The sequence below is a fragment of the Carassius auratus genome, chromosome 2, assembly GCF_003368295.1.
Source record: "Carassius auratus strain Wakin chromosome 2, ASM336829v1, whole genome shotgun sequence".
In the NCBI taxonomy this organism is placed as follows: domain Eukaryota; kingdom Metazoa; phylum Chordata; class Actinopteri; order Cypriniformes; family Cyprinidae; genus Carassius; species Carassius auratus.
In genome coordinates, this window is record NC_039244.1 from 1,278,093 (window position 1) to 1,292,382 (window position 14,290).

The 14,290-nt window shown below is 35.6% G+C and overlaps 1 protein-coding gene across 1 annotated transcript in view; it reads left to right on the forward strand.

Annotated features, from left to right (window-relative positions):
• The first annotated feature begins 13,431 nt into the window (after positions 1 to 13,431).
• Positions 13,432 to 14,290, forward strand: part of LOC113040067 (neurocan core protein-like) — a 17,976-nt gene continuing 17,117 nt past the window's right edge. The window contains exon 1 of the mRNA XM_026198310.1: positions 13,432 to 13,465. Within this exon, the coding sequence (XP_026054095.1) occupies positions 13,432 to 13,465 (34 nt within the window). The remainder of the gene's footprint in view (positions 13,466 to 14,290) is intronic.

The following is a 14,290-nucleotide window of genomic DNA, read 5'->3' on the forward strand; positions in this document are numbered from 1 at the left end:
AGTCACGCAGCGAACGACTCACTTTCCTCACCCAGCGAGCGACTCACTTTCCTCAGCGAACGATTCACTTTCCTCAAGCAGCGAAGTTGAGCGAACGATTCACTTTCCTCACGCAGCGATCAACTCACTTTCCTAAGCGAACGACAGCCGGAGACCCACTTTTCGCAGCCAGAGAGCCAGTTTCCTCTTGCAGCGGACCACTGACTCTCTCTTCATGTAGGGACTGAATATTATAATTAAAGTGACTTCTATATTGCATTCAAAAGAGTATTTAGATATATTTAAATATTCATAAAGGTTTAAACATTTTTTTTTTTTTTACTTTCATTAAAATATTTCAATAAAATGAAATAATTGCCTATTGCAAATTTATGAATCCATGGTTAACTTTTTTTCTGCAGTCACTGGGCTATATGTATTGAGACATTTTTAAATTTATATTTAGTAAAAAATAATAAAAAATAAACCTGAATTGTAATCTAAACATCTGTATTTTCATACAATTTAATACAATTGCTGTGTGAACACGTTCATGTGATTGGCTTATAAGTAAACAATCCCCCACATGGGGTGCATTCTTGTGATTGGCTAAAACAAGGGAGATATCTGATTGGTTGCAGATCATTCCCTGTTTAAAAAAAAGCATTTGTGTGTAGAGCCAAGTCAGGGGAGTCTCAAAATTCACACACAAATGCAGTGAAGTTCACAGACCGCAAGCAGTTTGTGAATCAAGATATATGTGTGTGTGCATCAGAAATACATTTCTGAATCTTGTCCTGTGCATTTGTGAATCTTGAGTGCATTTGTAAATGTTGTTTGCATTTCTGAATTGTGTGTGTATTTCTGATTTTTGTGTGCATTTCTGAATTTTGTATGCATTTGTGAATCTTCTGTGCTTTTTAAATTTTGTGTGTGCATTTGTGAATTTTGTGCGCATTTGTGCATCTTGTGTGTGTATTTATGAATCATGTGTGTGCATCTATGAATCCTGTGTGTGCATATGTGAATGTAGTGTGTACATTTATCTTTATTGAGACTCTTCTGGCTCCATATTTACTGGTTACTTTTTTACTGTTATTTCAATAAATCACCACGACAAAACCATTCAAGCTATCCAAAATTCATTCGCACCTGTTCTGTAAGATAAATTCTTTAAACAGTGGTAAAAGAGGATGTGCTGCTGAACCTTCAAGAGTCACTCAAAACTTATCTGTCCATAAAGCCCATAAAGAATTATTTCTTAATATACAGTTCACAATACTTCAGCTTGTTATTCTAATTAAGTGAGGGTCATTTTATCAGTAAATACATAAAATTCATATTATTTTTCTTTGAAAGATTTCTATAAATGATTTAAATCATACTCGTTTCTACAATAATTATTTAAAAGTAATCCTATAGCTCCATCTGGTGGCCATTATTGGTACTAAGAATTGCAAGCTTGATTTATAAGTTATGATAGTTTTAATTTTATGCTGGCTCTTGAAAATGATAAAGCTATGAAACTTACTGTGCTTCCTTCAAATGATGACTTCTACATATATAAAAAATTATGAAGAGTTGAAATGAAAAATTTTAAAGATATCGTAAAATAACTATAGTATTTTTTTATGTTACTTTAATAAATCGCTATGGCCACACCATTTAAGGTATCCTAAACCCATTCGCAATTTAACATCTTCAGTATATTAGCATCATGTTGAAAAAGTTTGGTGTGAACTACTTATGTCTTCTCGGAGGAGTATGAATTCATTTTTACATGCTGATTTTATCATAAATCCACAATAAAATTTCTGAGTTCTGTATCAATCTGTGTTGTTGTTTGTTTATTTTTATTTTTATTTTTTTTTCATAGGAAGATAACTGAAAAGATTACTCTCCTTTTTAATAAATGTGCTTATAAACCAAGAACAAGCTATTTATAGCTGTATTTATAAACTGCTTACTACTGACTATTAATATTGGGACAAGGCTTTATAAAGCATAAACTGACTATTTACTAATGAGTGCAGTTATTATCAGTGTTGGGTATAGTTACTTTGGAAAGTAGTTAGTTAGGTTACAACGTTTCCATCAATTAAAAGTAATCAGTTATGATACAGCGTTACCTATTCATAAAAGTAACGCGTTAGAGTACTCATGCGTTACCAAAAATTAAAAGCAGTTCGAAGCGGCTCACACATGACAGACACAGCCCCCGGCCCCTTTAAATGCACCTAGAAGTCGTGACTCCCGACAATGAATAACGTCAGTCATCCGACTAAATTAACACTGCAGGATAACAATAACAGGAAAGACAGTCAGCAATCGGCTATTCCACATGGCGTTTTATTTATTTATTATCACAGAACATATTATTCATCAAAATTCGCACCTACCTAGCCCGGGTAGCCTAGGCTACTGTATATTATGAGCACCACAAGAAAACTCCTGATTTTTCTTTAACTTTAAATAATGCAGTTATCAAAGTACAAGTATGCTTACTTGTAAACACAACCTTAAACAGGCTTGCAGATTTAAATCCATTTAAAAATGATGAACAACCAGCCAGCCAATGATCTAACAGAAATTAACAGCTGCCTTTCAAACAAAAATGATAACAAACCGAATTAAATCCTTCACTGCCACACAGGCAAATGACAAATCGCTTAATAGCCGAACTAATTATTATTAAAGTGTCACTCACAGTCACAAGCCTAAATTCGCTTTAACACAGTCCTCTTACATTTACTCTTCAAAGTAGTGATTACAACGTAGCGTTAAATTTGAGGTAGAATTTTTGGCGGTCGACAGAAGCTTTTCACCAAAGCAGAGTGTGCATTTTACCGTTATGTTCTTTTCTTTTTCGTTGACAAATTGAAAATAATGTGCGTACTTCCACAAACCAAACACTGTCCTCTCTGCTATCTTGCCGGGAGTTCAAAAAAAAAAAAAAAACCCCACACACACACAGGGTCAGGCGCAGGGCACAGACGCATCATTGACTTTACGATCACAGAGCTTCGGCTCCGCTGATACATCCGCAGGTGGCACAGTAGACCTAGGACTACTGTCTGACAAAAAGCAGGCTGCAGTCGGGATTTTCCTTTCCTTAAAATAACGGATTACTTTTTTTTTAAAAAAATAACGAAGTTACTGATTACTTACGCACGAAACTAACGCGTTAAGTTACAAATTTCAGGAAAAAGTAATTAGAGTACTCTAACGCGTTACTTTGTAACGCGTTACCCACAACACTGGTTATTATAAAGTGTTACCAATGCATTTACTAATGTTAACAAATTAGACATTATTTTACAGTGTTATTAAATCCTTTAATGACTTATAAGCATTTGTGAAAGAAGCTTAGTCTTGATCTGTGAACTGAACAGTTTTACTGTTACATCCATGAGATTTTAAAAATGTAGATACATGATGGAATAGGTCAGTATCAAATGAGTTGAAATTATTATTTGCAGCACAAATAAGTATTTTTAGAATTTTGTTTTTAATTCCTGAAACTGTCAGAAAAGGATAAGGCCTAAGAGATTTCTTAAGCTGTAATGAAAACAGCAATGTTAGCAACAGCAACAAAAAATAACTATTTAAAATACATTTTTTTTCTGGTGATTAAAGAGATGATTAAGTCTCTCTCTCTCTCTCTCTCTCTCTCTCTCTCTCTCTCTCTCTCTCTCTCTCTCATTGTGTCTGCCACTCAGCTCATGCCCATCCCCCACTCACACACACACACTCACACACACACATGCACTCAGTCAGCACACATACATTCCTCAAACAGAGGGACAGAGTGAGTTGAGATGTCTGACAGTTTTTTTTTTTATTTTCTTTTAATCATACAGTGTTGTAAGGTCATGAAACTATGCATATTTCCTCAGAATGATTTGATCTTTGTATGAATTTTTTTTTAAGTGTTTGGAAGCTGCAATTTAAAAATACAAGACAATTAATGATTCCCTTTTTACTGTCATTTCAAAAAATCACCACGACAAAACGGTTCAAGCTAACCAAAATCCGTTCGCAATTTAAGTTCCTCAATGTTTTTTCAACATGTAGACAAAGTTTGGTGAGTATAGTGAACATTTCCTCTGAGGAGAATGCATTAAATCAGAGCTCAATTTAAATATTCAAATCAAAATAGCCGACTTCCTGTTGGTCGTAGCTGATGACTGTGAATTAGAAAGTTGTCCGTCTTGATAAGAACAATTTATGTACTAAGTTTGGTGTCTGTAGCTAAAACTTAACCCCCCACTTTTGACAAAAGGTGGCGCTATAGCATGCCTCCTTCACACCCTTTTAAAAGCTTTTCCCATTGTCTAGCTATCACTAATACTGATATGTGTTTTTAGTTTCATGTAAATCTGAGGTTGGTGTCTGCCTCAAACTCATCATAACAGAACATTCAAGTTTGACACGTTGCCATGGCAACGCCATATCAGATATCGATATCCCCACAACAGATTTACATCGGCCGTGTTTTGTCATTATTCTGATGAAGTTTTAAGTAAATCGAGTAAAAATAAGATGCTGAATTCAAAACATTTTGAAAATGACTCACTTCCTGCTGCCAGTTGGTGGCGCTATAATGTTGACTCTTAATAGTCACATATATACGATCGGTATCATACAACGAACAAACCAATGAAGTTTGATAAAATTCAGGAAATGTATGTGGATGTTATTAGACATTTCCTGTTTCTCATTTCTCGCCATAATTTCCACGCCTCGCTACGGGCAAACCGTTCAAGATATCAAAAATCCCCTCGCAATTTTTCATCCCCAATGTCTTGAGATCATGTTCACCGAGTTTCGTGGCGAACGGGTTGAAAACCTCAGAGGAGTATTTCAAATTCCAGAGCATGCTTTTTTTAAACAGCCCTGAATAGCTGACTTCCTGTTGGGCGGAGCCTATGACATAAAGTGTGAAAGTTGTTCGGCTCAATGAGATCTATAAGTGTACCGAGTTTCATATAAATACATGCAAGTGTGTGTGAGCTATGGTTCAAGATTTCTGAAGGTGTTCCAGGGGGCGCTGTAGAGTCCCTGTGCCACGCCCGGGTCCCAGCCTCTGCGGTGTCCTGATGGCCGCAGATTCCAATGTGTGTGCCAATTTTCAAGAGTTTTTGAGCATGTTAAGGCCCCTAAAAACCCCCGGAAGGTTAAATAAAAAATAAAAAAAATAATAAGAAATATAGCTGCAAGCAGCGATGGCGGGCTCAAGCCACCAATGCCATCGCCACCCCGGTGGCATCAGGTAAACTGTGCCCAGCGGGCACATGCATTCACAATATCCCTCTGGCAGTGAGGTTTTAAAGGATACGGCAGTTAAAGGGTTAATCCGAATCATCTAGACTTTAAAATCACATTCACAGAACAATATATATATTAGTAACACTGTACAATAAGATTTCATTTATAAACATTATGTTAACATGAACAATATTTATATAGCATTCATTCATGTCAGTTAATATTCCAAACTTACATGAAAACATTGTTTTATTGTGATTTTTTTCCAAGTACATTTTACCAATTCCAAACCATATAAATCTTAATAACTACCATAATTTTTTATTTAATCATTTATGAGTGCTATACAATAGTCCAGGAAAGCTGGAAGAGAAAAACTCCTTATATTCATGTGTGCAGAATTATTAGGCATGTTTTCTTTTACAGATGAAATGCGCTAAAATAGACTTTTAACTCAAACTGTAAGGTCGAAAATTATGAAATACCCATGAGAAATATCAAACACAAATGCAATACAGAAATGGATAAGTTAAGACTTGACCATTGTACAAAAAATACTGACTGGGTCATGAGGTCAGACAAGAAGAAGAAAAAAGCAGGTCAAGAAGAACTGACAAAAAGAATTGCAAAATAATTAGTAATTAATGTGAAGATTAATTTTTAGTCAATTCTGCAAGACAGACTTTTCAGGAAAGGAGGTGGAATAAAAATGAGCTCCTAAATCTTAATCCTGGATTCTGGAAGATATATTCCTCAAACCATCGAACAAGAGGAGGTGGTGCTGGTCCTTCACGAGTCACTCTAATCTGTGCATAAAGCCTATATATAAAGACTTAATATATAGTATTTCACAATACTTCATGGTATTCTAATTAAATCATTTTTGGAATCTTAAGTCTCTCAGAGTCCGACACCGAGTAATTCTGGAGACTCCAGGAAAGTGGCAGTTCTGTAAAATGTTGGCGCTGGAGACTAAATGCACCCTGATAGTTTCACACCTAATTCACTTAACACACACACGCACACACACACACACACACACACACACACACATTACCCACTGTGACAGAGGGACTGAGTGACATCAGATGTATGATAGTTTTTTTTTAATTTTCTATCATCCATATAGTGTTGTATAGTCATGAAACTATGGTCATGAGACCAGTCATTCTGAGGAAATATGCCTCAGAATGACTGGTCTTCTATGTGTACATTTTTTTTTTTTTAAAGTGTTTAGAAGCTGCACTTTAAAAAAATAAAAAGACATTTACTGGTTCCTTTTTTACTATTATTTCAAAAAACATCACGGCAAAACCATTCAAGCTATCCAAAATTCATTCACACCTATTCTGTAAGATTAATTCTTTAAACAGTGGTAAAAGAGGATGTGGTGCTGATCCTTCAAGAGTCACTCAAAACGTATCTGTCCATAAAGCCTATAAAGAATTATTCTTAATATACAGTTCAAAATACTTCAGCTTGTTATTCTAATTAAGTGAGGGTCATTTTATCAGTAAAATATATACAATTCATTTTTTTTTGAAAGATTTCTATAAATGATTTAAATCATACTCGTTTCTACAATAATTATTTAAAAGTAATCCTATAGCTCCATCTGGTGGCCATTATTGATACTAAGAATTGCAAGCTTGATTTATAAGTTATGATAGTTTAAATTTTATGCTGGCTCTTGAAAGTGATAAAGCTATGAAACTTACTGTGCTTCCTTCAAATGAGGACTTCTACTTATATAAAAAATTATGAAGATTTAGAATGAAAAATTGTAAAGATATAGTAAAATAACTATTGTATTTTTTTATGTTACTTTAATAAATCTCTATGGCAACACCATTTAAGCTATCCTAAACCCATTCACAATTTAACATCTCAGTATATTGGCATCATGTTGAAAAAGGAGTATGGAGTAGTATGAGTAGGAGTATGAATTCATTTGCAGGCTGAGTTTATCATAAATCCACAATAAAATTTCTGAGTTCTGTATCAATCTGTGTTGTTGTTTGTTTATTTTTATCTTTTATTTTTCATAGGAAGATAACTTACTCTCATTTTTAATAAATGTGCTTATAAACCAAGGACAAGCTATTTATAGCTGTATTTATAAACTGCTTACTACTGACTATTAATATTGGGACAAGGCTTTATAAAGCATGAACTGACTATTTAATAATGAGTGCAGTTATTATAAAGTGTTATCAATGAATTTGCTAATGTTAACAAATTAGACATTATTTTACAGTGTTATCAAATCCTTAAATGACTCATAAGCATTTGTGAAAGTTCTGCTTGTATTACAGCTTAGTATTGATCGGTGAGCTGAACAGATTTACTGTTACATCCATGAGATTATGTAAATTAAAATAAATATAATGTCACAGGATGTCATAGGTCAGTATCAAATGAGTTTGAAATTATTATTTGCAGCACAAATAAGGTTTTTTTAGGATTTTTAAAAATCCCTAAAACTGTCAGAAAAAGGTTAAGGCCTAAGCTATTTCTATGTGAGTGGCTAATTTTATTTTTGTTTTTATAATTGTAATACACAAACTATGAAATTATACAAAATGTATAAAAAGATAAATAAATAAATAAATACGCACACATTAAAAAAGCAGCCAAGTCGAATGAGTTTCCTTTTTTATATAGATTAAAATTGAAGACAGAAGCAAGTGGTAAATGTGGTCACTTTAATATTCAAATCCAGTAGATCCAGTTTATGTTCACGTGGCTGTTTTCGTTTATATTCGCCAAGCTATTATGTATTTTGAAATAATCTTGTCCGTTATGTGTTCGTTCGTACGACGAAAGCCAGAATCCTGCAGCTCGAGAGATATATGTTATTCTGCCAGTCGTGCTTTCAAATAGTCTTGCACACTTAAACAGGTCACAAACACCTGCATTTAGCTCTTGTAGTGTTACAATGGGTTTATTGTGTGCATTTGTGGTAATATTTTATTTAAAAAAGCTCTTAAACAAGAATAAATTCGTTTGTTTTGAGCTGGACACTGTACGCGCTGATCGGAGGCGGTGATTTCAGATAGGCAGCTGCAAATATTTCATTTTCACACAAACAGTTCAAAAACATCTTAATTTAGCTCTTGGTGTGTTCTAATTGGTTGATTGTGTGATATCGCTGTAATAATTTATTTTTAAAAGCTTTAAAACAGGAATAAATTCGTTTTCTCTGAGCTCTTTACTCCAGACGCTCGTGGTCACAGCGGTGATTCATCTCTCCTATTTCTCACGTATCTCTGGCCAGAAATAATTTATCCATGAGCCCTGAACCGGTAATAATCAGATATGTTGGTTTAGCTTGTCAGTGTGAATTAAATCTAAGTATTTGTTTGTATTTTTAACCGATTTAAAAGTGAAAGTAAAAGTCCGGGAATTGAACCTGTAGGGGCGCAATTTCTCTCAGACAATGGAAGTCTGAAGCACATACACTCAAACAGAGGGACAGAGTGAGATGAGATGTCTGACAGTTTTTTAATTTTCTGTTATCCATACAGTGTTGTAAAGTCGTGAAACTATGCATATTTCCTCAGAATGACTTTTTCATCTGTATGAAAAAATTCTTTGACGTGTTTGGAAGCTGCAATTTAAAAATACAATAATGATTCCCTTTGTAAGGTCATTTAAAAAAATCACCACGGCAAAACCATTCAAGCTATCCAAAATCCATTCACAATTTAAGTTCCTATCAGAAATACTGATGTGTGTTCAGAGTTTTGTGAAATTCTAAGTATGTTATTTGCCTCAAAATCACCTGAGAAGTATTCCAGTTTGACATGTTGCCTACGCCAACAATTTTTTAGATATCAATATCCCCCTTGCAGATTTATATCAGCTGTGTTTTAACATTATTCTGATGAAGTTTGAAGCAAATCGAGTAATAATAAGATGCTGAATTCAAATCATTTTGAAAATGACACACTTCCTTCTGCCAGTTGGTGGCGCTATAACTTTGACTCCTAATAGTCACATATATGCGATCGACATCATACAACGAATAATCTGATGAAGTTTGATTAAAATCAGGAAATGTATGTGGATGGTATTAGACACTTCCTGTTTCTCATTTCTCGCCATAATTTCAACGCCTCGCCACGAGCAAACCGTTTGAGATATCAAAAATCCCCTGGCAATTTTTCATCCCCAGTGTCTTGAGATCATGTTGACCGAGTTTGGCGGCAATCGAGAAAAAAACCTATGACAAGTATTTCAAATTCCAGAGCATGCGCTTTTTACATAACTCTAAATAGCTGACTTCCTGTTGGGTGGAGCCTATGACATGCAATACGAAAGTTGTTCGGCACGATGAGATCTATATGTGTACTGAGTTTCATATGAATATGTGCAAGTATGTGTGAGCTATACATCAACATTTCTGACTGTGTTCCAGGGGGCGCCGTAGAGCCCCTGTGCCACGCCCGGGTCCCAGCCTCTGCAGGCTCCTAAAGGCCACAGATTCCAAAGTGTGCGCAAATTTTCAAGAGTTTTTGAGTATGTTAAGGACCCCAAAAGCCCCCACAACTTTGACGAAAAATTTGAATACTAAACCCTAAATAGCCAACTTCCTGTTGGGCGGAGCCCATGATATGCAATACAAAAGTTGTTTGGATTGATGAGATTTATATGTGTACCGAGTTTCATACGTCTACGAGCAAGAATGTATGATATATGGCCCTCCATATTCCAGGGGGCGCTGTAGAGCCCCTGTGCCACGCCCGTGTATCAGTCTCTGCCCGGCCCTAATGGCCGCAGGTTCCAATCTGTGTGCCAATTTTCAAGACTTTTTAAGCATGTTAAGGGCCCCAAAAGCCCCCGAGACGTTGGAAAATAATAATAATAATAATAATAATAATAATAATAATAATAATAATAATAAAAAATAATCCTAAGGAAAACAATAGGCCTCTCGCCCTTTGGGCTTGAGCCCTAAATATAGCTGCAAGCAGCGATGTCGGGCTCAAGCCATCAGTGCAACGCCACCCCGGTGGCATCAGGATAACTGTGCCCAGCGGGCATAAGCATTTACAGTAACCCTCTGACAATCAAGTTTTAAGGGATGCGGCAGTTAAAGGGTTAATCCGACCAATCTAGACTTTGAAATCATATACACAGAACAATATATATAACTTTAGTAACACTTTATTTTAATATTAATAAAAAATGTATAAGGTGTGCATTGTAGCTGACACCTATATGAACACATTACAATTGTTTTATGACTGCAAGTCTTTCTTCTCAAATGCTATTGAGCTTCAAATTTGCATTTGAGCCCATGTGAAAAAGTAGCATAATTTACATATGACTTACAGTTTGTTGTAATAAATATCAAACATTCAATTTAATTGTGCATTATAGCTGTCACCTAGATGAACAATTACAGTTGTTTTTATGACTGTAAGTCATTCTCTTCAAATGCTACTGACGTTAGAAAATTATTTAACAATAGCACATGTAACTTTAGAGACCGGCCCTAAATTTGAGACTCTAGAAACTCCAATGTCAAGACAACTTTATGCCTGTTTTATTTTCTTTAATTTTCTTTTCTCTGTTCCGGATTGCTGATGTCCTATACCCAGGCATAGATGTCCATCCATCAATTACGAACATTCAGCCGCAAACATGAGGTGTGAGCGGTCGCGAGCGCGGATGGGAGAATGGCGCATGTTTTTTTTTTTGTTTTTTTGAGCAACTGGGATGGTGCCCCCTCTGGGAGTTGGTGCCCTAAGAAGACTGCATACTATGCATATAGGGAGCAGCGGTACAATCTCGAAGATATATTCCTCAAACCATCTTACAAGAGGAGGTGATGCTAATCCTTCAAGAATCGCATAAAAGCTATTCAAGTGTACAGTTTCCTTTTATTGCATCTTGAAATAAATATTTCTGAATTCTGAATCAAACTGGGTTGTGTTTATTTATTTATTTTATAAGACAACTGAGACTTTAATCTCCTTTGTAATATATGTGCTTTTAAACCAAGAACAATTTATTTATGGATGTATTACTGCTTAATAATGACTATTATTAAGGGAAAAGGCTTTATAATCATGAACTATTTACTAATGCTTAGCTAATGAGTGCAATTATTATAAAGTGTTACCATTGCATATACTAATGTTAACAAATTAGACATTATTTTACAGTGTTACCAAATCCTTAAATAATGTATTAGTGTTTTGTAATGATTTTAATGACCTATAAGCATTTGTGAAATAGTTTTGCTTGCATTGCAGCTTTATCTGTCAGTTGAAGAGTTTTACTGTTACATCCATGAGATTAATAAATGTCATGTCACGTCACAGGTTGTCATAGGTCAGTATCAAATGAGTTTGAAATTATTATTTGCAGCACAAATTAGGGTTCTTAGGATGTTTTTAAATCCCTAAAACTGTCAGAAAAGGATAAGGCCTAAGAGATTTCTTAACCTGTAATGAAAGGAAAAAACACCACCATTAGCAACAACAAAAACAATAACAATTTAAAATATAGATTTTTTTTCTGATTATTAAAGGGATGATTAGGTCTCTCTCTCTCTCTCTCTCTCTCTCTCTGCCAGACAGCCCCTCCCTACAGTCCACACACACTGTCACAGTCACCAACCCCCTCACACTCCCCCTCCCTCTCCCCCTCCCTTCCCTCACACAGACAGGGTGGCCAGAGTGAGATCATGTCAGTTGAGAAGTCTGACAGTTTTTTAATTTTCTTTTATCCATACAGTGTTGTAAAGTCGTGAAACTATGCATATTTCCTCAGAATGATTTGATCTTTGTATGAAAAAATGCTTTGAAGTGTTTTGGAAGCTGCAATTTAAACATACAAGACAATTAATGTTTCCCTTTTTACTGTCATTTCAAAAATTCACCACGACAAAACCGTTCAAGCTAACCAAATCCGTTCGCAATTTAAGTTCCTCAATGGTTTTTCTTAATGTAGACAAAGTTTGGTGTGTATAGTGTACTTCCCCTGGGAGGAGTATGCATTAATTCACAAAAGAAAATTCCCAAAAATCCATATTCAAGTCAAAATAGCCAACTTCCTGTTGGTCGTAGCTTATGACTGCGAATTAGAAAGTTGTCCGTCTTGAGAAGAACAATTTATGTACCAAGTTTGGTGTCTGTAGCTAAAACTAACCCCCCCACTTTTGACAAAAGGTGGCGCTATAGAGTGCCTCCTTCACGCCCTTTTTAAAAGCTTTTGCCATTGTCTAGCTATCACTAATACTGATATGTGTTTTGAGTTTCATGTAAATCTGAGCTTGTTGTCTGCCTCAAACTCACCATAACAGAACATTCAAGTTTGACACGTTGCCATGGCAACACTATATCAGATATCAATATCCCCACAACAGATTTACATCGGCCGTGTTTTGTCATTATTCTGATGAAGTTTTAAGTAAATAGAGTAAAAATAAGATGCTGAATTCAAAGCATTTGGAAAATGACACACTTCCTGCTGCCAGTTGGTGGCGCTATAATGTTGACTCCTAATAGTCACATATATACGATCAGTATCATTACAACGAACAAACCAATGAAGTTTGATCAAATTCAGGAAATGTATGTGGATGTTATTAGACATTTCCTGTTTCTTATTTCTCGCCATAATTTCAAAGCCTCGCCACGAGCAAACCGTTCGAGATAATCAAAAATCCCCTCGCAATTTTTCATCCCCAATGTCTTGAGATCATGTTCACCGAGTTTCGTGGCGAACGGGTTGAAAACCTCAGAGGAGTATTTCAAATTCCAGAGCATGCTTTTTTTAAACAGCCCTGAATAGCTGACTTCCTGTTGGGCGGAGCCTATGACATAGAGCGCGAAAGTTGTTCAGCTCAATGAGATCTATAAGTGTACTGAGTTTCATATAAATACATGCAAGTGTGTGTGAGCTATGGTTCAAGGTGTCTGACTGTGTTTCCAGGGGGCGCTGTAGAGCCCCTGTGCCACGCCCCGGGTCCCAGTCTCTGTGGCGTCCTGATGGCCGCAAGATTACAATTGAGTGTGCCAATTTTCAAGAGTTTTGAGCATGTTAAGGCGCCCCAAAAATGCCCGGAAGGTTTAAAAACAAAAATAAAAAAATATAAAAAATAATAAATAATCCTTAAATAGGCTCTTCGCCCCTTCGGCGCTTGAGCCCTAAATATAGCTGCAAGCAGCGATGTCGCCTCCAAGCATCAGTGCAACGCCCCCTGGTGGCATCGGGAAAACTGTGCCCAGCGGGCATAAGCATTTACAGTAACCCTCTGACAATCATAGTTTAAGGGATGTGGCAGTTAAAGGGTTAATCCGACCAATCTAGACTTTGAAATCACATACACAGAACAAGTATATTATAACTTTAGTAACACTTTATTTTAAAATGTAATAAAAAATTGTATAAGGTGTCATTGTAGCTGACACCATATGAACACATTAACAATTGTTTTGTGCTACAAGTCTCTCTTCTCAAATGCTATTGAGTGGTCGCTGAAACGCGGATGGGAGAATGGCGCATATTTTTTTTTTTTTTTTTTTGAGCAACTGGTGGCCCCTCTGGGAGTTGGTGCTCTACGAAGACTGCATACTCTGCATATAGGGAGCGGCGGTACTATCTGGAAGATATATTCCTCAAACCATCGTACAAGTGAAAGGTGATGCTAGTCTTCAAGAATCGCTCAAAACCTTTTCAGTGTACAGTTTCCTTTTTTGCATCTTGAAATAAATATTTCTGAATTCTGAATCAAACTGGGTTGTGTTTATTGATTTTATTTTATAAGACAACTGAAAACTGACTTTAATCTCCTTTGTAAATATATGTGCTTTTAAACCAAGAACAATTTAATTAGAGATGTATTCCTGCTTAATAATGACTATTATTAAGGGAAAAGGCTTTATAATCATGAACTATTTACTAATGCTTAGCTAATGAGTGCAGTTATTATAATAAGTGTTACCAATGCATTTACTAATGTTAACAAATTAACATTATTATACAGTGTTACCAAACCCTTTAATAATTTATTAGTGTTTTGTAATGA